Source organism: Sebastes umbrosus, chromosome 1, assembly GCF_015220745.1.
Source record: "Sebastes umbrosus isolate fSebUmb1 chromosome 1, fSebUmb1.pri, whole genome shotgun sequence".
NCBI classification, from domain to species: Eukaryota; Metazoa; Chordata; class Actinopteri; order Perciformes; family Sebastidae; genus Sebastes; species Sebastes umbrosus.
This window is the reverse complement of record NC_051269.1, coordinates 32,944,975-32,969,550: the sequence shown is the minus strand read 5'-3', so window position 1 is coordinate 32,969,550 and position 24,576 is coordinate 32,944,975. Positions and strand designations below refer to the sequence as shown.

General features: G+C 39.6%; 3 protein-coding genes across 7 annotated transcripts in view; 1 reads left to right on the top strand and 2 right to left on the bottom strand.

Moving 5' to 3' along the window:
* tacc1 (transforming, acidic coiled-coil containing protein 1) overlaps positions 1-8,480 on the bottom strand; it is a 36,206-nt gene extending 27,726 nt beyond the window's left edge. The window contains exons 1-2 of one of the 2 annotated variants that reach the window (XM_037786796.1): positions 8,414-8,480; positions 7,380-7,596 (exon numbers count right to left, since the gene is read on the bottom strand). Coding sequence is in view for 1 of the 2 variants with exons in the window: in XM_037786790.1 (XP_037642718.1) it covers positions 425-495 (71 nt within the window). In the remaining variant the exon portion in view is untranslated. Of the gene's footprint in view, positions 1-424; positions 569-7,379; positions 7,597-8,413 lie in introns of those variants that run through there. The other variant, XM_037786790.1, reaches the window with a different exon arrangement.
* A 5,757-nt stretch (positions 8,481-14,237) lies between these two features.
* LOC119498239 (neuronal vesicle trafficking-associated protein 1-like) lies at positions 14,238-19,765 on the top strand. 2 transcript variants are annotated; one of them, XM_037786891.1, is made up of 5 exons: positions 14,238-14,455; positions 14,893-15,047; positions 15,288-15,404; positions 17,489-17,599; positions 18,664-19,765. In XM_037786891.1, the coding sequence occupies exons 1-5, from the start codon at positions 14,269-14,271 to the stop codon at positions 18,862-18,864; spliced, it is 771 nt and encodes a 256-aa protein (XP_037642819.1). In that variant the 5' UTR covers positions 14,238-14,268; the 3' UTR covers positions 18,865-19,765. The 2 variants fall into 2 exon arrangements, with proteins under 2 accessions (XP_037642819.1, XP_037642829.1); XM_037786901.1 differs by having other exon boundaries at positions 14,349-14,616.
* An 838-nt stretch (positions 19,766-20,603) lies between these two features.
* The window catches only part of stx18 (syntaxin 18), a 25,893-nt gene continuing 21,920 nt past the window's right edge, over positions 20,604-24,576 (bottom strand). For all 3 annotated transcript variants that reach the window (XM_037786845.1, XM_037786856.1, XM_037786864.1), the window contains 4 exons: positions 23,520-23,578; positions 22,945-23,014; positions 22,777-22,857; positions 20,604-21,302 (listed from right to left, as the gene is read on the bottom strand). In XM_037786845.1, the coding sequence (XP_037642773.1) occupies positions 21,207-21,302; positions 22,777-22,857; positions 22,945-23,014; positions 23,520-23,578 (306 nt within the window). In that variant the 3' untranslated portion in view covers positions 20,604-21,206. The remainder of the gene's footprint in view (positions 21,303-22,776; positions 22,858-22,944; positions 23,015-23,519; positions 23,579-24,576) is intronic.

The window sequence follows — 24,576 nt, the reverse complement described above, 5'->3', positions numbered from 1 at the left end:
TATGTTTGCCCAAAAGCACATGGATACACACACATCCACATACTTCAGTAAGGCCAGTGAGCAAACATGTTTAACAGTCTGTCTGTATGCAGCCCTATCTGTAGGTTCATTGTGAGGGTGTGTGAATATTTGCATGTGTGTGCAAGTGTACTCTTGAACAGAGGCCACTCTCACACCAAATGGAAAAAGAATGCAAGTGCAGTTATACGCTCAGTGTTGTAGTTTACGCCACAGTAAAATATAGTAGTACATGTTTCTACTAAAACTGCGTACATCTTTGCAAATATGAACTAGTAATGTGGGAGGTAAAAAGCCTCATTCATTACTGATTCAGCTGTAAGCAACGCATTTTAAAGCAATGAATTAAGTGACAATAGATTTTTTTTCTGCTAAATCTGCATCAAACAGGTGAGATTTGACTCACGTGACACTGTTGGCGTGACTCCTTATGCTGGCCCGCTTGCTGCCTTTCTTCTGACTTACAGTGCCTCCCATTTTGATTTTCCCTCTCTCCGGTCAATAGATAGACACCGCCACCAGTGTGTTTCCCTTAGCTAGTAGGCATACTCTACTCTGAGACTGTTCAGTGCTGTCAGTTTTCTTCTCTCTTGACAGGTGGGTCCCTCCCTCCTAAAATCTCCTCCCTCAACTTAGCTGGAAGTAAACACTCTGCAGCTGATATACTGTAGTGTGATAAAACAGGGAGGGATCAGCTTGTATCTGTGTCTGGTTCTATTGGGGATAAAGTCCCAGGCATAAAAAAGATGTGGTGAGTCATGAGTGTGAGGATGTGGCTTAAAGCTTTTGAGAGATCTGGATTGACCAGTTCCTGACACTGCGGGAGCATTCAGAGGAACACTGGGCCAATGTTCTTTTAACTGCCAGCTATTCATAATGCAATTTCTTCAGAAGCTATTATGCATAACGTGAAGTGATTCTAAGTCACGGCCTGTTGTGTAATAATGATAATAACAAAAGTAATCGAATCTCTTCTGTTTTGCCAGACATGTTGAAGTGCATTTTTCCAACTGTTCATCTGAACATTGGAGTGTACACAGAGTGTGAAATATGTGCAACAGAAGCAGTGCCAGAGCATATTAATGTTGCAGAGAGAATAAACTTTCACTTCTCTCACAGTGAGAAAATGTGACTATTCCTCAGGCAACAGTTTTTCCTGGGATTGGACTCCCACAGGCAAGTGGAAACAAGTTCTCTTTAGTCTGGAGCGGAAACTGAATCTGGGTTATGTGACAGACAAGAAATAGTGTTTATAATCCTTGTGATTGTTCAAGACAAACCTCAGTCTGGATAGCAATAAAGCAAATCTAGATAATTTAACATCTTTTAAACACAAAATAGACAATTGGGATTTAAGAAAGCGTAAAGAGGTGCTTTCGTCACCACATCTGTATTTTAAGATCCATTTTAAGAAAAATTGTGGTGTAAAGCAAGGAAGATAGCTGTTTACACAGTGCCATATGAGCTAATTGGTTTAACCAAACAGAATTAGAGAAGACACAGATGTGGTGAGAAACTATTTCTACTAGTTTTTATAACCAACTGGAATTTTTACACAGTCGCTAGAACTTTTCATTGCAAACTTCTGCCTCTCATAATGACGCCTTGTTTTCCACCCCGTCTAGCTTTAGGCTTCACACAGGTCAAAGGTCAAGGAGCAAGAAAAGGTCAACCCCTTTTTCATACCACACATCGCATCACATACGTATACCCGATCACACATGCGTGTAAAAAACCCTGTTGTGTGCTATATTTATAAATAAGATCAGACAAAGAAGAAAGGAGCGTCTCGTAGCTGCAGATAACAGAGGTATGTTTCCACTGTAAAGTGTTTCAGGTATTTAGATTAAGTTTACGTCCTCACTCCCAATCTTTAAAATGAGTCAGATGTTATTGAATAAATTAAGTTAATTTCTTGCCATAATTTACTTTTTTTTCCATGCAAGGTACATCACAAAGTATCACATTCTGTCATTCTTAAATAAAATGGCTATGGTTTTTATAATATGGTAATGTTACATTCACTAGGTTTTCAAACTAGTAATGTACACTATAAGAGAGAAGACATATAAATAATAAAATTGAATGGCATTAAATACATTAATAAAATAAAATACATTTAATTACATTAAATTATATGAAATTACACAAAACAGATTGAATTTAAATACATTTATTGAATTAAAGTTAATTAACTCAAATAAATTAAATTACATTAAACTGAATTAAATTAAATCAAATTAAATTACATTTCATATATTATATATATAAGGGAAATGTTCATTTGGCATCTTTTGATGATGTAATTCTACATTTACAAAAAATGACTTGCTCCCACACACACTTTTCTCTGCTTTATTAGTCAACGTTTCGGTCAACAAGGACCTTCATCAGGACATTAATATTAATTAAAAATAATTTTAATGTCCTGATGAAGGTCCTTGTTGACCGAAACGTTGACTAATAAAGCAGAGAAAAGTGTGTGTGGGAGCAAGTACATATTGGAGGGGATCTACTCCCAGCACCACAAACAATTTTGAGAATGTGCATGTTTTCCTCTCCTTGTAATTCTACATTTAGCCATATTCTACGGATAAACCGTGTATGTCCATGAAATCAACTTTATTTAGTCATTTGGTGATTATTTAACGTCCATTTAATCAATTGAAATGTGGATCTGCAGAGTGCATGTTGGATAACTCTCACAGACAGCTGAAATATTTCAAGTTCATCAGCACTGCATTTCCTAGCGTCCAAGAAGTGACTGTCATCTTCAGTGTTATTGGATTGTTTTGATTTGTTGGCAAGCTGATTGGATTCTTATTAAAGGAACAGTGTGTAACATGTAGGGGGATCTATTAGCAGAAATGGAATATAATATTAATAATATGTTTTTCTTTAGTGTATAATCACCTGAAAATAAAAATCCTTGTGTTTTTGTACAATTAAAAAGAGCCGTTTATATCTACATAGGGAGCGGGTCGTCTCTTCACAGAGCCGGCTGTCATGTTTCTACAGTAGCCCAGAACGGACAAACCAAACACCGGCTCTAGAGAGAGCCATTCATGTTTTTGCATCAGCCACCGTAGTTCTTCTACACGCTTAGCACATGGAAGATGTTTCAGTTGATTGCAATCTGCAACGTTGCCGCTACATCTCTAACTCCTACACACTGCACCTTTAAGTCACCAAAAATCGCCACCAAAATATGCTTTTATGAGTTGAATGTTGTATATTTCCAAAACACTGACACTATGAGACACATTACCTGTAGCAGCTGACTGATTGTGAGCAGGTCTTAATGACTTTATGCCCCTAACTTCTCTCAGAGAGTTCGGATCAACTTGAATTACTCTGAATCACCAAGAGTCCTTCAGTCAGTTAGGAGCTACTTTTAGCTGAGGGATGTTTTGTAAATATGGCCTAGTCTCTAAAATGCTTCAGATGAAACAACCTGAGAAGGAAGACTTACTTTGGCTGGGCTGCTTGAGGGATCATAAGTAGACTTTGTTCTGCTTTAAGGGGTCACAAGCCAAAGAGGTTTGAAACTACACTCTCACACTACTCTGCCTCCCTGTGGAAGGCGAGGAAGAGAAAGTTGTTCAGACATGCAGGTTATCCTGATCTGTCATGTAGTGAAGCCTGACATCAACTGGTAGACTGTGAACACTACTACTAGAGTCTGTGTACTGTAGATTTGCCCTGCTGTGTGTCAGAGCGACCACACAGTAACAGTAAGAGAGCAACTCCTTCATCATCATCATTCATAGTTTCCCTACACACTGGCACGATGTCATTCATTTCCATCCTGGTCAAGGGCTGGGCTCGGCTCACTGGAGTCTGTAATTTAGTAGAATATACCTCATAAATACAGTTCAGCTAGTGACGGTTTCACTATTTAAAAGACTTGAATTGCAGTTTGCGTGCGGTTCAAAGCTTGTCTGGCGTATTGCATTGCTCGGAGCTGACCGCAGCTTGTTGTACTTTGAAATGCCAGTCACAATGTGTTTATCAGAGCGAGTCAAACAGCTGTGTGTGAGGCAGAATGAAGTTCTTGTGTAATACACGGTGTACACAAAACAGCCATGGGGTCATGTGAGTGATCACAGCCATAACACGAAGACAATAGCGCTCTACAGACAGACAGATGGGAGTCCTCTCTTTGTGGTTCACCTCACTTTACTATGTAATGTTTCACTACAGCCAAGTAGATTGCATACATGTGGCGCACAGATTAGGAGTAGAATAGGGAAATATATATATTATGGAAAAAACAATCTAGATAAATGATATTCCAAATGAAGGATGACACATGCATGTTTTTGATTGTAAGCATGCCTTTGTGCTCTTTTACATACTACTGTTGATGCAATACTCTACGTATTTCACTGTGGTAATTCTTCATAAAGAGCATTAATAATGTGTGCTTCAGTTACACTTGTTTACAGAGGGCAGTGGAATGCAACTAAGTACATTTACTCAAGTACTGTACTTAAGTACAATTTTGATGTACTTGTACTTTACTTGAGTATTTCCATTATATGATACCTTTTACTTCTACTCCACTATGTTTTAGAGGCAAATATTGTACTTTTTACTCCAAAACATCTATTTGACAGCTTTAGTTACTAGTTACTTTGCAGATTTACATTATTAAAGGGACAGTTTGGCTGTTTTGAAGTGGGGTTGTATGAGGTACTTATCCATAGCCAGTGTATTACCTAGAGTACGTGCCGACCGTCATCTACTGTATGTAATACACTGACTATTGATAAGTACCTCATACAACCCCACTTCAAAACACCCAAACTATCCCTTTAATACAAATATAAATCACCTAATAAATGAAGATGTATTATTATTATTATTATAGGTTAAGCTACCCAGCAGTATATAAAGTAATTAAAACTAGCTCCACCTTTACTAGTGATGAACACATTAATGCATCAGTAATTATAATACAGTAATACAATATATGATTGTGAAATGGGCCATTCTGCATAATGAATACTTTTACTTTTGGTACTTTAAGTATTTTTGATGATTGTACTTTTAGTTAAGTAAGAGTTTAAATGCAGGACTTTTACATGTAACAGAGTGTTTTTACTAGGGCTGTCCTCGACCAAAGAAATTCTTAGTCAACTAACACTCATACGATTTTGTTGACTAATCAATTAGTTGATTTAATCGACAAATCTGTGAACCTGAGTTTCTCCACAAAGAATCACACAAAAGCACCATTTTAACACCATCTTGTGTTTACCAGAGATGTCCTCTCGTGAAAGGTGGTCGCACACATCCAAAACCGCAGTAGGCCGGTGCTGGACCAGTAGAAGACAGCAATGAAAAATGTAGAAGAAGGTCTGCACACTGTAACTCCCTTTAAGTACAATTTATTGGTACATCTTGATTAGTGATGTTTCGAGCCAATGCTCTTCTGCAGAATTTATGATAATGTCTGATAATATTAAGTCTGAAGAAGAGCATTAGCTCCAAACGTCACTAACTAAGATAAACCAATAAATTGCATTTAGAGGGAGCTACAGTGTGCAGACATTCTTCTACATTTCTCACATTCTTCTTGGAAATAAGTCATTCAGCATGAAAAAAGCATAAAAAAACAAATAATCAACTACAGAAATCTTAGTCGACTAAGACTAAAACAAATAATTATACGACTAAGATGGGGCAGAGCTAATTTTTACACTGTAGTATTGTTTCTTTTACTTTACTAAAAGATCTGAATAATTCTTCCACCACTGTTTGTTTCCAGTCTGTCTCTTTGATCCAGACATAAGCAGAAAATCACCCTTCCCCGCCAGACTCAACAAACCTTTCATTTCATTTTAGCCAGACCACGTCTGTCTGCCTGTCTGCAAATCTGTGTTATCGCAATCTCAGTCTGTGCTCTGTGATTCCATTGAGAGGCATGAGACCAGAAGCGACACAAGTCTGAGAAACAGTCCTGTGTTGACTCAACTTCCCCACACACTCCACTTCCGGCTCAGCCAGCCCTCCCCGCCACGTCCGTCCACCACACCGGTAACTGAGCCGCTATAAATCACAACAGAGCACACAGACTCAAAACAAACAAGATTACAGTATTTTAAAACGTGTTTGGAAGGCAGTGAAAAAGAGATTTGAGCACACAGAATGCACTTGTTGGGTGTGAATGCTCATGTGAGGAGAGGAGGGCTCAGGAAGTGGGGGGGTTTAAATGCCTCCAAGAGTTCACAGGTCATCCAACTTGATCTTTCTGGCTGAGAGGAAATGATCCTCATTCCAACCACATTCCAGCGAGAATATGTATTTTACTTAATGAAGCACCCTCATTCAAAGAGGTTAGGAAATTAGAGTACACTATTTGGAAACAGAAGGCTCTTACGAAATTATCTTTTGTGTAAAAATAAAGCGCATTACGTAATCCTTTTAAAGCTGTCTTAAGGCTTCGGTTTGTGTATTTGAGGGGGGAAATGGCCCTTCCCCTGTACGTCATGCCATGTGTCTCAGTATAAATATCACATCCAAACCAAAATTCTTGTGCTCCAAACTGAATGGAAATTCCAACAAAGCTACGGCTTCCTCCCGGCAAGTGACTCAGTCAGAGACGCTGTTGAACGTCTTCCACCCCTGGCCTTTCCTCCTCGGAGCCCGAGCCTCTGGGTGTGTCTCCCTGTGACCTCATCTTCCCAGAAAATCACCCAGAAATCTCAGCAGCACAATAGCTCACATGATGCAGCCTCCATGCAAGTTGTCCACAACAACAAACCGGTCAGTTTATAGATAAAACAAATCACTTTGCTTATAACACCAACAACACTGATGGTGGTGCCGGTTCTCCAGTCATTCAACCAGAGCATCAACCAACAGTGTGTGTAAGTGTGCTGACTAGCATCCTGTTTTTACAGCCTGGTTACTGCTGCTTGCTATGACAACTACAACAAACAATTCAGTCTGAACCGTATTGTTCTTGCCATTCAAATCGTTGTAACTCATTCTCTCTCAAGGACAAACATCTCTCAGTAACCTGCATGTACTGTCTTCACAAGAACAGCATTTAATGAACAGAAGTCCCAAACAGTTCCGCACATTACGCCCGTCACAAACTGCTGGGTCGACTTGTGAAGGGAATTATAGATTCATGAAAAGAGGCTTTGTGTTCATGCAAAAGACAATAGCTCCCACATACAGCTGGACTTTAAAAACCAGACACAGCACATTCATCTGGCATACTGTCCAAAAGTCAGTAGATCAATACCAGAAAACACACAGTTAACAAAAGCAAACATATATCATACTCAAAGTACACAAAGATAAGAATAACGGGGCACCTGACAGGCAGACTGGAGTGTAAAACATACCTCGGCTTCTCTGAGGGGTGACGGGCTGTGACGGATCTGCCGGGAGGTTTGTGTCCTTCACAACACAGTGGATGGAAAAGTCCTCAGTCAGCGGCGGGGGTCCTTAAGGGGGTCTGTGCTCTGACTGCTGTCGGAGGTGCCTCTCTCTGAGTGAAAATACTTGTTCCTCTCTGCGTGGCGGAGCTCCGTCCATGCGGCTGGATGGGAAATGAACTTTCTGGGCAAAGAGCCAAGAACAGAGTGGGTTTTAAAGACACAGCAGTTGCCGAGCTATATAAGGTTTTGTCACACTTTACACTGTGTGAGTTACAAGTAAAGACATTTTCAGCTGCTGTAATTATCATTTTCATGCATACTGCTGAGTTTATTTCTACTGCTACTTAATACTATGCATAATTGTTTTACTTATGCTTTAATGAGCATTTAGCATTGCAATAGACTATAAAGACTATACGCAGCATTGCATAGTCATCTAAATTTAAACTAACATAGCTTCACACCAGCAGCTTTAGTAGCTGAAATCTACATTTATTCACAAGACTCACACAAATACTTACAGAATTTCCCTCTTCTTCTTCATTTACTGAAGTACTGTACTTAAGTACAATTTCGACGTACTTGTACTTTACTTGAGTATTTCCATTTTCTGCTACTTTATACTTCTACAGCACTTTAATTCAGAGGCAAATATTGTACTTTTTACTCCAGTACACTAATTTGATAGCTTTACTTTGCAAATTTTGAATATTAATACAAAATATAATCAACAAATAAATAATAATAATAAAGATATGACTTTATTGACCCCCAGGGAATATTCACAAGTTACCCAGCAGTATATAAATTAATTTAAACCAGCCCCACCTTTATCAGCTGCGACATTAAAGTTATGTAATGATACTCCAGTAATATAATATAGTACATTATTCTGAAATGGGCCATTCTACATAATGAGTACTGAAGCTAATACTTGATGCTAATGCAGAACTTTTACTTGTAACAGAATATTTCTACACTGTGGTATTGCTACTTACTTCTGATATCTGAGTACTTCTTCCACCGCTGCCCTCTTCAGTGATCTCTCCACTCATCTTGGCGATTCTGTAAAGGGACAAACTCATTAGGTGATCTGTGATTTTAGTAACTAACCAAAATCCCACTGACAATGAGATTTGAATGTGCAGTATGAATCAAAAGAAAAGCAAACATTTGTTCATTAATCAGTTGTCACTGCTTTGCTGCCTTTTGTAGTGCCTGCCAACTACAGTAGTGGTAATGACCACACACTTACAAAAGAATAAGCACACTGTGCATAACACAAGCAGTCATGAGGTATATATATGTGAGCTGGTGTCTCCCTCTAGTGGTTAATCCTGAGAAGACAACTGCAGCAAAAGCCCTGCTGCTACACATCTGTCTGCTGCTGCTGCCAGAAACTCTGTGCACTAGAGCTGCATCGATTAATTGTCAATTATTAATATAATCACCAACTATTTTGATAATTGATTAATTGGTTTGAGTATTTTTTTACTAAGAAGAAAAGTAAAAATTCTCTTCCACCTTCTTAAATGTGAATATTTTCTGGTTTCTTTACTCCTCTATGACAGTAAGCTGAATATCTTTGAGTTGTGGACAAAACAAGACATTTGAGGACGTCATCTTGGGCTCTGGGATACACAGATTTTCAAATTTTCTGTCATTTTATAGACCAAACAACTAATCGATTAATCGAGGAAATAATCAACAGATTAATCGACAATGAAACTAATCATTAGTTTCAGCCCTACTGTGCACCATACACGTGTACAGCTGAAAAATTAAATAAAGAAGTTTGCTCTATCATATAAGATTATCTCTTTTCTATGTAATTGCAATACATGCTTTCAGACGGTTCTGCCAGTCTGACAGCTATAAATAAGAACCAGCAGGTATTGAGGCCAAGGCAAGTATTTTAATCTCAGTGGAGAACTGAAACTACAGGTCTGATGAAGCCTCGAGAACACTTACAGTATAGCTGCACTGCAACATGCACTGATGACCGACTGGCTGGCCTATGTCATGTGAAAAAAATCTATGTAAGAATAATGATATCCAAAAGAAACAAGAGTGAGATTTAAACAACATCACATGTTTGCTGCTTGCAGGAAACACATGACGCCACCTCTCAGGCCCCAGGGAGGGAAATCTGATGACTTTTGTATCATAGACTCAAAACAGTCTCTTTATCAAACAACCCAGCAGGATGCAGCATCACACAGAGGCACTGCAGCTGTCATAGCCACCAGGCCGAGCTAACAGTCCACTGAAGAGCTGTGGTTTCTATCTCAATAATGTGATGAGATCATTTTCTCCTCTGCTGCTTCCTTTTCACTATGGATTAACAGGCTGGACTTGATCATTTATGCATCCTCTCCTAACCCCCTTCCTTTCACACTGTAGCCTGGCAACAAGCTACTGGATAATATGCACAGACACAGCTTCATTTCACCACTTAGGTACATGATGAGGTGATATAAAAGGCTTAGTAAAATGAAAATGTTACATGTTTTTAAGAATGATTGCATTTTCAAGAACTAGGGTTCATTGTCACAGTCACACACACACAGACACTAGAGATCAAATCTGATGGGAAACTATATTACCAAATATGGGAAATATACCCATTTGGGCATATACATAAGCATAAAGTCCAGAAAGTCATTACTGTGTATCAGTGAAAAGATAACAGCCAATCAGAGTCAATTAATAGGGCGACTTAAAGGCCCTGAAGTGATGGGATCCTGATCACACTATATTCCAACAAAGCTACAACCATTTTGGTTATCTCACTTGAGAGATATTCATTTTTCTCTGAGCTCTTCTCACTGGTTTGAGGTGGGCGGAACAACTGGTTGAATTACACAACAGGGGGGTCTCTCTCATCACTGCTTGCTCATAAAGAGAGGGGATTCTCAGCTTTATTCTGCAAAAATGTTGAGAGAGAGAGGCTGCCGAGCTGAATGCACTGGCAGGAGGTGCACTAGCTGGTTGCTGAGAGTCGTCAATCTGACATCAAATCTGCACGCACAACAATTATGCATTGGAGTACAAAACAGCACATAAAAACTATGATACATAAAAAAACATCCTGCACATGTCCAGATAAATCATGCGTCACATGCGTTATTGACAGAGGACCACTGACCAGGGCAAAGTTGCCTTCACACATTTATATAAAATAGATTTTGAAAACAAACATTTAAATGCCGGTCTTGGCAGATGGCCGCCCGCCCTGCGCCCAGTTCTGCTCCAGGTTTCTTCCCAGTAATCGGGGAGTTTTTCCTAGCCACTGTGTGCTTGGTGGATACTGTTGGGTCTCTAAACTATGGTGTACGGTCACAGACCTGATCTATATATAAAGCGTCTTGAGATAACTTCTGTTGTGATTTGACGCTATACAAAAATAAATTGAATTGAATTGAATTGAATTATCGATTACAGGACATCAGATTGTTGATGCAGCAGATCACCTGAGTTTTTGAGTGTTTAAGTAAGGGATAATGTACAGCGACAGTCATTGTTTTGAAATAAACCCTGACAGGGCGATGCGGCACTTGCATCGGTTTATTTCACAACAATGACCCACTAGCTGTACATTATCCCACTTATTACACGGCTACTTCAAATCAATAATTTGACACAAAAACGGTCCGCCATCTGAACTGCGCCCATTGCAATGGTCTGTTATACATAGCAACAGTCTGCTATAAAGAAAAAAGAGACCGTAGAACGTTGAGATTGACCAAACAGAATCGAGTATTCAACAAAGCCCTATAATAACTGTTAAAGGACCCATATTATAAAAAAGTGAGATTTTCATGTTTTTTTATTATAAAGCAGGCTTAAATCCGATAAAAATACTGTGAAAGTATCGAAACACTCAATCCACAGGGAAATACACACAGCCCGTATTCAGAAACTCTGCATTTGAAACAAGCTGTCAGGATTTCTGCCCATTTGTGATGCAACAAATATATAATATTTAGACCCTTTACGCAGTTTTTAACATGAACATTCTAAATGTGTCCCAGTTTATTTCTGGTTGCAGTGTATGTCAATGTCATCAGCTGACAGGAAGTACACATGGACCCAAGCTATTGCCTAGCAACGCAATTCTGTTGCAATTCCATCAAAATGCGCTAAAACGGAGCATTTCAGACAGAGGGTAAATACAGGCATATTCAGACAGACAGTATGAGGAAAATAAAGTTGTTTTTTTAACATTACAGCATGTAAACATGTTCTAGTAGAAACACAAAATACAAGTATGAACCTGAAAATGAGCATAATATGGGACCTTTAAGCCATTACTTTTAGCTAACTATTTCAACTGTTTATCCATTACTTTGTTGGATTCTAGCCACGCACCATATTCTTGGATAGTTTCAGAACATTTGTAACGTTTGATTTAAGCTCTTTATGCTGTTTATTACCTTTTCTGTTATTTTCTTGGTGTGGTGTTGCTGTTGTTGTCATGGAGATATAAAGAGACGGTTGCTATGGGGTTGCTATTGCATCCGCCATTTTTTTTCTGGTAGTGGCTAGAATGGATCCCGCAAGCTGGCGAACTCTCGCGAGATTTTAAGGTTAGACATTGACTTCGAATGCCTGTGCCAACATGTGTACCATCATAGGAAAGAGAAGCCTGATCACAACACACACACAGAGGAGAGCGACTTAATCATGCGACTCATTACTCCACTATATCTTTACATTGCAAATAGTTGTTTGCTGCTATATTAATGCTCTGAATATATATATATTTAAACTCACCATAAAGCCCCATAAAGCAGAGAGGAGCTGCAGATTTGGTAGGCCTAATTCACTGTAGGTTCACATTGTCACATTGTTTTCACCATATATGTGTTTTATATCTATGGTTTTCACATTCTCACTTGATACATTATTATAAAAAAATATCAATTATAGCCACTTGACTTGCCAACCACCAATACAAACATGCCTTAACGCCATATAACTTCAATGTTTGTATGGATTTATGTGTATTTTGCATGAGACTACTCCTGGGCCGGTTGGGCTGTGCAAACCATAAATTAAAATGTTCTAAATGTTGGCTCTGCTTTTGCATAAAATCCCTTAAATCCCTTACTCCACTATATCTTTACATTGCAAATAGTTGTTTGCTGCTATATTAATGCTCTGAATATATATTTAAACTCACGATAAAGCCCCATAAAGCAGAGAGGAGCTGCAGATTTGGTAGGCCTAACTCACTGTAGTAGTCACATTGTTTTCACCATATATGTTTTATATCTACGGTTTTCACATTCTCACTTGATACATTATTATAAAAAAATACCAATTATAGCCACTTGACTTGCCAACCCCCAATACACACTAAATCATTATAACAGAAAACTACTCTCAAATGCCTTATCTCCATATAACTTGTATAGATTTATGTGTATTTTGCAAGACTACTCCTGGGCCTGTTGGGCTGTGCAAACCATAAATTAAAATGTTCTAAATGTTGGCTCTGCTTTTGCATAAAATTCCTTAAATCCCTTACTCCACTATATCTTTACATTGCAAATAGTTGTTTGCTGCTATATTAATGCTCTGAATATATATTTAAACTCACGATAAAGCCCCATAAAGCAGAGAGGAGCTGCAGATTTGGTAGGCCTAACTCACTGTAGTAGTCACATTGGTTTCACCATATATGTTTTATATCTACGGTTTTCACATTCTCACTTGATACATTATTATAAAAAAATACCAATTATAGCCACTTGACTTGCCAACCCCCAATACACACTAAATCATTATAACAGAAAACTACTCTCAAATGCCTTATCTCCATATAACTTGTATAGATTTATTTGTATTTTGCAAGACTACTCCTGGGCCTGTTGGGCTGTGTAAACCATAAACTAAAATGTTCTAAATGTTGGCTCTGCTTTTGCATAAAATTCCTTAAAGCCCTTACTCCACTATATCTTTACATTGCAAATAGTTGTTTGCTGCTATATTAATGCTCTGAATATATATTTAAACTCACGATAAAGCCCCATAAAGCAGAGAGGAGCTGCAGATTTGGTAGGCCTAATTCACTGTAGTAGTCACATTGGTTTTCACCATATATGTGTTTTATATCTATGGTTTTCACATTCTCACTTCATACATTATTATAAAAAATATCAATTATAGCCACTTGACTTGCCAACCACCAATACAAACATGCCTTAACGCCATATAACTTCAATGTTTGTATGGATTTATGTGTATTTTGCAAGACTACTCCTGGGCCTGTTGGGCTGTGCAAACCATAAATTAAAATGTTCTAAATGTTGGCTCTGCTTTTGCATAAAATCCCTTAAAGCCCTTACTCCACTATATCTTTACATTGCAAATAGTTGTTTGCTGCTATATTAATGCTCTGAATATATATTTAAACTCACGATAAAGCCCCATAAAGCAGAGAGGAGCTGCAGATTTGGTAGGCCTAATTCACTGTAGTAGTCACATTGGTTTTCACCATATATGTGTTTTATATCTATGGTTTTCACATTCTCACTTCATACATTATTATAAAAAATATCAATTATAGCCACTTGACCTGCCAACCACCAATAAATCATTATAACAGAAAACTACTCTCAAATGCCTTATCTCCATATAACTTCAATGTTTGTATGGATTTATGTGTATTTTGCAAAAAAGGAGACTACTCCTGGGCCTGTTGGGCTGTGCAAACCATAAATTAAAATGTTGGCTCTGCTTTTGCATAAAATCCCTTAAAAAAATTGGATTCCCCTCATTTATGGACACAACAACAACAACATTTTGTACATTCAGATTGTGACTCTAAATCTTGGCTGCATGGTAAATGGGCTCCAGCTCCTGGGTTTTACTGCTGCCACTGATCAGATGTGTGTATGGATGGATGGATGTGATGAGGATGTTACATCACTTGCAGTGCAGCCAGACGCCAGCAGCAGCATCATCCAGCAGCAGCATCATCCAGCAGCAGCATCATCCAGCAGCAGCAGCATCATCCAGCATCCAGCTCGGAGGTAACGGAGGCGCACAAACCCAGCTGGCCATATTGTGCACCAGCTCTCCTCAAATCGGCTGCGTCACACCTTTAAAAAACACACACATAGCAGAACTGGAGCAATAAAGTCCCCACATCAGGAGAAATACGCTGTTTCAACACGCTACATCGGCTGAGCTGGTGAGTGTTTGGATGCGGGTAAAATGGTATTTTGTTGGTGATGCATTGGGTCCCATTATGTCGAAGCCTTTGCTGTCCTCTCCTGCGCTTTTGTGGTTACCAGGCTCCTCTCGTGGCCCACAAAAGCGCCTCACATCATTTGTGTTTGCTGTTTGCATGTGTAAAAACAACAACAATATCTTTATTGATATCTTTAAAGGATGCATATGTAGAGAATAATCCATAATGCATCTCGTTCAGAAGTAATGTGCGCTTGTTTTCTCCCCCCCCTCTCAGGTTGGTGTTTTTTTCGTGCAGGGAAAATGGTTAAACTGGGGAATAATTTCAGCGAGAAAAACAACGGGAAGGTGGTTTCTGAAGACGGCTTTGACACCATCCCTCTCATAACACCATTAGATGCCAGTCAGCTGCAGTTCCCTCCACCAGATAAGGTAAGATTTGCTATTTTGTCCATTAATTTGTATCACAGTGAGGGGGCCCTTTATTTCTATTATTCCAATTAGTCCAATTAAGATGGTAAAAATGACATTTTTGTGTGTGTAACCAATGTTCATCCGTACAGATCTATTATTTCTATACCCATCCTGCTTCTGTGAACTCTCATTTTCTTCCTGAAGCTATTAAAGCTGATTGTTCTCTCATGCACATGTGTGTTATGTGTTTCCAACCAGGTGGTGGTGAAGACAAAGGCAGACTATGATGGCGATAGCAAGAAGGGGAAGCTACGGTCTCCTAAAATCGCAGAGTTCTCAATAAGCATCATCGAAGGCGTATCTGAGAGACTCAAAGTAAGAATGATGTCGTCTGCGTTTCATACATCATCCCATTTCCAATATCTCTCTCTCTCACTCCTCCTACACATGCATATAAGCCCCGAGAGCAGACAGCTGTCTCCCTGCTGCAGCTCAAGACATTTGTCACCCCGCCGTCATAATATTCCCTTCACCAATCCAAGTTCTTTGGCTCAGGCCACCTTCATGTGTTGGCCTGTCATCTTGTCAGGCTACACAGGGAGACCTAATGCACACAATGATTCACTTAACCCCGCCCTGAAACTCTCATTAATTCAGCTGCTGCCATGGCGATGGCCCTCAAACGGCTGCATCTCTCCCACCTCCCTCAACGCCCCCCCTGGCTGGCAGATGTGCGACACCATATAGGATGATTAAAACATATGCTTTAGTAAAAAGAAAAGGTCAAAACACAATCCTGAGTGGCTGAAGATTTCCTTTGCTTACTTCAAAATGCACAAACTATGTGTTCTGCATGCAGACTATGCCGTACTCTTCCTCCAAAATCAACAGATGAGACCGTCTCTGTGAGGTGTGTCAAGCTTCCTTTAGTGATACAGCTTTAATTCTCAAACATCTGAAAGGCAAGGAGACACATCACTGTCTCAGAGAACCCGGCTCGCATCCTCTGATCGGCAACGCTTTGAAAATGCTGCAGGCAGCTCTTTCATCGCAGATAGTCTCTTTCATAATCTCCTGTTGCTTTGCTTTGTACATGTCTGCTCTGCTGTGCAACTGCAGGATTCATACAGACAGATGAAAAAGAATATCATTTTACTCACATTGATACATGCTGTTAAGAGTCTTATCAAACCTGCGCCAAAGATACTAGCGTGCCAAAAAGTACTTGGGTGCACTTTGCTCCCAATCTAAGAAATCCTCAAGAATGTCCTGTCAGAAAATCAACATTTGTGTCATGATTTCACAGTTTGAATTGCTCTGCCGTTGCTCAAATAATCCAATCCTCCAAAAGCAAAATAACACATTGACTCATAAAAATAGCTCGCACACACCTTGGGGCTCAACATCTTCGGCGATAATGAGGCAATTTCTCCCACACCTTGTCTTATCCCCCTCCCACTTCCTAGAAACACCAGTAGCCGTTACATAACTCCCCTGAGAGGTGAGAGCTGGGCTGTACAGATGGTCACACAAGCCATTTTCCTGTGGAGGTACTAGGTATGCAGAATGTCCTGCATAGGCCTGATTACACCCACGTATTTAGATATATAACTTCGTGTACACCTCACCTACACCAATGTTTAACTCTTCCATGGACATTTTTTTTTTTCGATACTGCAGCTTTGCACTGCTGTTAAAAGGAACAGCGTGTAGCCCAGAATGGACAAACTAAACACTGGCTCTAGAGAGGGCCTTTCCAGCACATTCTCACTCCCAACTCGTCAAATATATGCTTGTTACATGCATAGTGTCCCTTCGAAATAAACGTCCGTTTTCACAGGAAGTTAGGTTTAGGCAACACAACCACTTAGGTAGGGTTAGGAAACGGTCGTGGTTGACGTTAACTTCACTGACTTACGACTCACGTGACTCACAGGGCTAACGGTACTAAACGACTCATTTGACTAGCGACTCAGGGGACTGATGATAACGACGAGTCACGTGACAAAATAAGTCAACGTTACTTTTAGTGTCACGCGGGACACAAACAGCCGTCTCCTGGTTGAAAGTCTTGTGTTTGTTTGACCTAGCCACAACCCCTCCCGCACACCTTGAGCAGAGTCTCAGGCTATTAATACTACGTCACTTGCTCTGACCGTCGAATAACCACAGTATTTGACGAGTTGGGAGTGAGAACAGGTTGGCCATTTGCATTTTCGCATCGGCCACCGTAGTTCTCTTATACGCTTGGCACGAGAGAGAAGCTTCAGTTGGTTGCAATCTGCAACCTCACCGCTAGATGCCGCCAGATCCTACACGTTGCACCTTTAATTTGAAAGCAAATAATCAGAAAAATAAAATGTCCGATCCCAATGACACTGATTGTAAATTCGTCCTTTAGCAGAGCCGTCACAAAGGTCTGATGATTTGATGATGGAGCTGTTGTGTATCTCTTTTAGGTGACCTTGCTGGTGATCTGTGCCCTGGCCTTCCTGGTGTGTGTGGTGTTCCTGGTCGTCTACAAGGTCTACCAGTACGAGCAGCCCTGCCCTGACAGCTTCGTTTACACGGTAAACACGTATGAGGATTATTGTTTGTGACCCTACCTTACAGTGATTACAGTGATTATTAATGTGATGATGACTTTTATAGTTACCCGGGTTTACCAATGTTATTTACTCGGTACGGCGTTTTCATCATTGTTTGCTGCTCTTCAGTAGGGGTGGGGGAAAAATCGATACAGCACAGTGTCGCGATATTTTGCGTGGCAATATTGTATTGATACATGGACGTCAAGTATTGATCTTTTATTACATAATCTATTAACCTTCTGTCCTTCAGAGGTTGTAGCAGGTCTTAAAGCTAGAGTGAAGATTCTGGTATCGTATAGAAAACCTAAGGAATCGATTGAATTGATCAACCACGACATGTTAGCTCGTTGGGAAAAAACGCTAAATAACGCTCCAAAGTTACGCTAAATTTTGGCGCGGAAAAACTGGCATGGCCATTTTTCAAAGGGGTCCCTTGACCTCGGACCTCAAAATATGTGAATGAAAATTCTTGATGAACAGAGTGAAAACTGTATCTTATTAGATAAAACAGATGTTCACAAACTGCATAATTTGCAGTTGAAAAAAGGTAAGAAATCTCAATATATCTTATCTCATTACTCAGCATATCGCAAAATGTTTAAAATCGCAATAAGACTGTATCGTGACTTAAGTATCGTGATAATATTGTATCGTGGGGCCTCTGGTGCTTCCCACCCCTGCTGTTAAGCAAAGGTTATATAGTCTTGCTGTACAACCTGTAGCGGTGGAGTCAAGATCACTGAGTGTTGACTCATTTCTAGTATAGTTCATGTAGTTTAGGTTGTAATGAGTTGTTTTTCTGGTCTGTTTTTCGTGATATATTGCTCTGGTACAGTAGCTACAAACAGCGCAGCTCTGTTTTGTCACAGTCATCGAACCTTTTTGTCTCATGTAACTGTGAACTGTGAATCACAGTTTGTTTCTCAGTATCCCATTATACTTTCCTGAAAAACAATTTTGTCACCTTGCGTGTTGTTTTTCTATTCACTCTCTCTCGTCTCTGTATTTTTTAATCTCATCCCCCTCCTCTCTCTTTGGAGCAGCAAGGTCGCTGCATGCCGGCTGGGATGTATGGCAACTACCCCCCTCAGGGCCCTGGGGGCCGCGGGCGCCTCTTCACCCTCATCAACCACTACAACATAGCCAAGCAGACCATCACCCGGTCAGTATCACCATGGATGACCATCATGTCTGAGGAAAAGGTCACCCAGCAGGAGACGGAGACCGCCCAGAAACTGGCTTAACCAACCTGGGATCAGGAGGTGGCCTCACCTGCTGCAGAAATAAATAAATAATATGGTTGTGCCATTCAAGCAAACCTCAGAGTCCCGAGGCTTTCTGTGGGTGAAAAATCTACTTCTCTTGCCTGAGGTGCTTTGCCGCCTTGTTGATGTAGTTTGGTCAGCTGATGTATACCATAGCAGGAAATCTGTGGGAATTTTGAACGTTTTCAGCAACCGCTGGGAGGATTTATGGTTTGTTTGACTCGCATATGATGTTATTTATTTACACTTGAAAACAGAGTGGCGAATCCGTAGAAAAAGCCACAGGAATACAGACACACACACTCACCGTCTTTGTACATACACACACATGTAACAGAACTCACTTTAGTACTCACATTGTGAAATGACTGTGAACCATCTTGTGTCTGCGTTGCTTGTTTTAACGCACATGCACGCACGACTCTTCAGTTGGCTTTGAACCTCTTTTTCTTTTCAATTACATCAAGTACTGATAGCGCATGTCAGACCTCATGAGGGTCCAGCAAAGTGGTAAATTTCTCATAAAGCGACAAAGTTTGATTTGCCACTGAGGTCATCTGTGTCAAAATATTATACTGTCATGATATTGTGAATAAACGAGGCTTGACTTGGAGGAAACCTTTTAACCAGCGGAAAAAAATAACTATTTTAATCGTGTTGTTCTGACGCAGCTCATACTGCTCTCTGCATATAGTGCTGTTAAGGAGTTTTAAGTATTTGATGCATTTTTAACCAGCATTAATGATTGTCTCCATTCTTTGTGAACACCATGTGCTTTTCTTTGCTGGCCACTTAATGGTTACTTCTCATAGCATTTATTTTATGCTACTGTATTGAATGTTTTTTGCATCGCTAGTGAAGACACTGTATTGTGCAATGCTTTGCATTGATTAATGTCACCATAGATGGCTGTTGGCAGCCATCACAGATACTAGACTTAGGTTGATGTAGTGGAACAATCTGACAGTAGTCGCTTGTCCTGTTGCTTTTTTTTTTTCTTGCATTTTTGTCATTTAACTTAAAACTGTCACTAATTATGTACCTTTTTCAAACAATGTAACAATTACCATTGAAGTGCATTTGCTACATAAAGAAATGTCAAATGAAAAACTGAAATAAAGTGTCCACATTTCACACCAACGTCCAACATTTTCATGAACTATTTCAGGAGTAAAGCTTGTCAGCATCGCTAAAACTCCCTCAGTGCAGAAACTAAGTGCTGCAGCTGCCCGGAGTTAAGATGAAAGAGAAATTTCAAAGCGCTATAATGCTTTAACTAGGATATAGGTTAATCCTAATAAACAGATTAGCGGAAATATCATGAGGCTGTTTGAATCAAATCTCCTGTCGACAGCTTATTTTCTTTAGCTGACACCAACCAGGGCAGGCCCTGCCTTTCTGGCTTTCAGCTGCTCTTTTTTTTTTTTTTTAAAGTTATTTTTTTGGGGGCATTTTCCATTTTTATGACAGGACAGTGGATAGAGTCTTGAAAGGGGGGAGAGAGAGAGTGGATGCGGAAAGGGCCACAGGCCGGATTCAAACCCGGGCCGCCGCGGTCAGGACCAAGCCTTAATACATGGACGCCCGCTCTACCAACTGAGCTAACCCAGGCGCCTGGCTTTCAGCTGCTCTTGATGTTATCTAAAAGCCCGACATTAATATGAAACATATTAACTGTTATAAATTGATACCCTGAAGTAAAGAAAGCAGACGCTGAATTTAATTAAGACAATTGCTTAGTTTTTACTAGAATGTGAGTGGTGTGTCAGTACAGTTATGCTGTGATAGATATTAAATGAATTGTTCTGCTGCTCATAATTGCCTTGAAAGCAAAACATTCATCAGCATTTGACAGTGAAGTATAATTTATATGTCATTGAGGTACACAATCTATTTAAATAGTGTAGACGAGACAGCAAGTGAGTGTAGTGCCAGACTGAACAGCATCCTTTAGTCGGAAATCAATGTTTTTTTTCAGTCAGCCAGACAAGAATAGTTGCTGCTAATCAAACCATCATTACTGCTTTTAGTGGCAGAGAAAGAGGGACTGTCCGACCAAACGGTGATCCACACAAAGCTCGCCTACTCAGAAGTGCTCTAAAACATTGAAGCTGCCGTGGACAAACATTAATAGATAGTTAGCATCAGGGAAGAACAAACTGCCATCTCTGCTTGAATCTTCATGAAGAGCACTTTGTACACCAGGTCCAGCACAGTAAACTGTACATTCAGTCTCAGTGGTGTCATCACATCGTTATGAGATAACCAATATGTGCCAGTGCCAGTTTCCTGTAGTATAGAGTCCGTGCTGGCGAGTTGTGTTAGCTGTCGTACCAGTCCAGGAAGAGGAGAGAGAAAGAGCACATGACCAGGAAGAACAGGATCCACACCCGGAAGCCAGCGTTGTTTTTGATTGCCTTGTGAGGTAAACAAAATTATATTTTTACTGATCAGATTTATTGACATCAACCAAAGGAAAAGCATAGATGTAGAACAAGATTTTGATCTCAGGAGAGAGACTATAAATTGTTTCAAAACACAAATATTTAGGAGTAACCACAGATTCAAACCTAGGCTTCAAAACTAACATACAGGGGTCTGTAATAAAGTAAAGTTCAGTTTGGCAAACTTCAGATTTACCAGAAGCTTCCTATCAACTGAGGCAGCTAAATTATACTTCCACTTAATGGTTCTCTCCTACATCACCTATTGTCTGATAAGTTGGTCTAATACACTCTACAGCTTTAAAAGCACAGGTATCATTACACAAACAAGCACTTAAAACTTTAGTCAACAAGCCATTTTTCATTATTGCCATATTCTAAAGAAATATAATCTGTTTATCTGAGAATACCTCATCAAATACAAAAACGTCTGTCTAGTTCATGAGATTGTTTATGGTTTAGCTCCTCCTCCTCTGTCTGGTTTAGTCAACTTCAAATCTACCGGAAACAGAGCTACTAGAGGTGCTGCTAGGAGAGACACAATCCCAATCAGAAAAACTACATTTAGTAGGGATGCAATGATTTATCATATCGGCCGATATTCACCTTGTTGACTGCCATCGGCCTGTCGGTAAATAAGATGACATTCGTCGATGGCAGTGGCCGATGTTTATTTGTTGTGTTGCATAAATTTTGCGTCGGCTAAATGTTGTGTTGGTTATTAATTATTATCTTTTTCATGTGAAAGAAGGTTATATTAAAGGTTGTTTCATACATTTGTATGATTGACTTTTTGTGCTCATTCAAAGACAGTGTAATGAAATGCTGATTGACTTTAATACAGCTCAGTTATTTTTTTATAACGAAGATGTCTTTGTTTCCCTAACACAAAAAAAGTTATAAATAACAACTACAAAAACATCGGTATCGGCCAAATTGTTATTTTAAACATCTGTATCGGTATCGACCCAGAATTTCACAATCGGTGCATCCCGAGCATTTAGCCAGGCCGTCTTTTCCTTCAGAGCACTACATCAATGGAGCTCAGTACCACAATCAATTAGAGAGTCCTCATCATATTATTAATTTAAGTGTAATGTCAAGAAACGGCTTATCAAGAACCAACAATGTCGACATTGACGCTATTTTTTATCTATATTTAACATGACTGTAGGCTACTCATACTGTACTTGTATTTGCATTCTGTCCGCTCATGCTTTCTACCTCAATGTAGTATGTTCTTAACTGTATACATAGTAAATTATTTTTGTTATTTTAGGATGCCTAACAACATCAGGCAAAGGGACTGCCGATGAAGACTGGCCTCTCAGCTAACTCTGGTACATTTGTTTGACTGTTGACTCATGTACATTGTCCCTTTTCATATAAAAATTAAATTAAAATATAAAGTGTGAATAGCACATAAGGAATAGATTAGTGATGGTACCTCTCGTATATCCTCGTTGCCTTCTTTGACGTTTTCTGTAGCACCCACAACCAGCTGATGAATGCTGTCTATCTCTGTTTCCTGTCAAGGAAAGTGAGATGGACAATAAGTCTGTGTACAAACTTCTTCTCAAAATGAAGTGAATGAAATGGAAGGAACTCAGCTCACTTGTTGCAGGACTTTCTCAGCAAAGATCTCCTGCAGTCGAGAGATCTCCACCACCTTCCCCTCGATTTGCCTGATGTGCACAAAAAGGAACGCATGAAATGTGCTGTGAAAATAGAGCGCCTAGCGTATTTAAACCCTTCCAGATGGCATTAGTATTACGGGGGCAGGTAACTGTCACCTCAAATCCATTTTTATTCCATTTGGAACAAACATGTCACTGATTTTCTCTGCCTACCACAGCAACAATTTCATCTGCACACACCTATGTCCTTGGGTCATTTTAATCCCGTCTGGATCGACATCTGGTGTTTCATATAATTGTTGTCTTGTTCACCTGCCATTTCCATCACCAGGGCGATGTAATTTAGTGGGAGGGGAGATGACATTGTGTGACACCTTCACATAATAGCATCTCTGGATTACCACAATTCCCCCGTAAATAACTTTACAGTTCACTTCACTGATTCACAATACTGATGTGTGAACACAATGAAATTGCTGACACCACTGGTAATAGTCATGTTGTTCAGAACACACTTATTAAAAGGGTAACAAGTGTGCTGAGTGGGACTCACCTCACTTCATCCACCAGGCTGTTCATCTCACTCACCAACCTCTGGTTCTCCTGCTCAAACTGGACAGAAACACACAATATTAAAACATCTTCATTATTGTGTATATAATGTAAAGATGCCTAACATTTAACCCTAAGAGACCCACTTAGACTCGTGTTGTCTTTTTTAGGGGGGTACAGGTGGTCTTTAGGGGGAAATAGCAGGTCAGCAGTAGATGTCACATAAAAGTGGTGTACATCATCTGAAAGATGGCAACCTGAAGATTAGTTTGAGATGCAGCTCAGCACTATGTGTCAAGTTGTTCTAGTCATAAATCAGAAATAAACATGAATAATTAATTAAAATAAATTGTGAAAGTGTATAAGGGTTTGTAACATTATTATAAAAGTATATGATGGCCATTCCCATTGGAGATGAATAAAGTTATCTGAATCTGAATCTGAATCATAAATTGCTGCAGCAAGTTTTGGGTTGATACCATTTGTTACACAGATTTGGTGATAAATGTATCCTTTTTTTTTTTTTTACCATTCTAGAATTGATAAAAAAGATCAATAATCCCTCGAAAATACCACATTAAGACACCAAGACCTTGAGGAACACCACAGAAAAAGTCATGCTCAATCAAAAACTTTCGACATTTGAAGATTACTGCTAGAATTGCATTTTTCGGAATTTGATGGTGAGCACTTCTGTTCTGTAAACTACTCAGAAACCCCCTTATTGTCAATCTAGCTAGGAAAGCCATCCATCCTCTGAATGCCCTAGGTCTCTAGTTTGTGAAGTCAAGTTTCAAAAAATGGTCTCACTATAATGAAATGGCTGCTATGGGAATTAACATCATCACACATGAATACAGTCGGGCTCACTGGATCCACAAGAGTCTCGGCTTTACGGTGATACCCAATTTATGTAATTCCAAGACTGTTTAGGGACGCCAATATGCAGAAATATTCAAATACATCATTTTTGAACAGGCAAAAATAATAAATTTGTACTGAATGCAAAAAAACGGCATGGTTTTTGCCCCAAACTGCATGTGATTATCATAAAGTGG

Coding starts and splice junctions, on each gene's coding strand:
- LOC119498239 (XM_037786891.1), top strand. CDS start 14,269: ATGGGCTCCAGCTCCTGGGTTTTACTGCTGCCACTGATCAGATGTGTG. Junction 14,456..14,892: donor ATCCAGCATCCAGCTCGGAG/GTAACGGAGGCG, acceptor CCCCCCTCTCAG/GTTGGTGTTTTTTTCGTGCA. Junction 15,048..15,287: donor AGTTCCCTCCACCAGATAAG/GTAAGATTTGCT, acceptor GTTTCCAACCAG/GTGGTGGTGAAGACAAAGGC.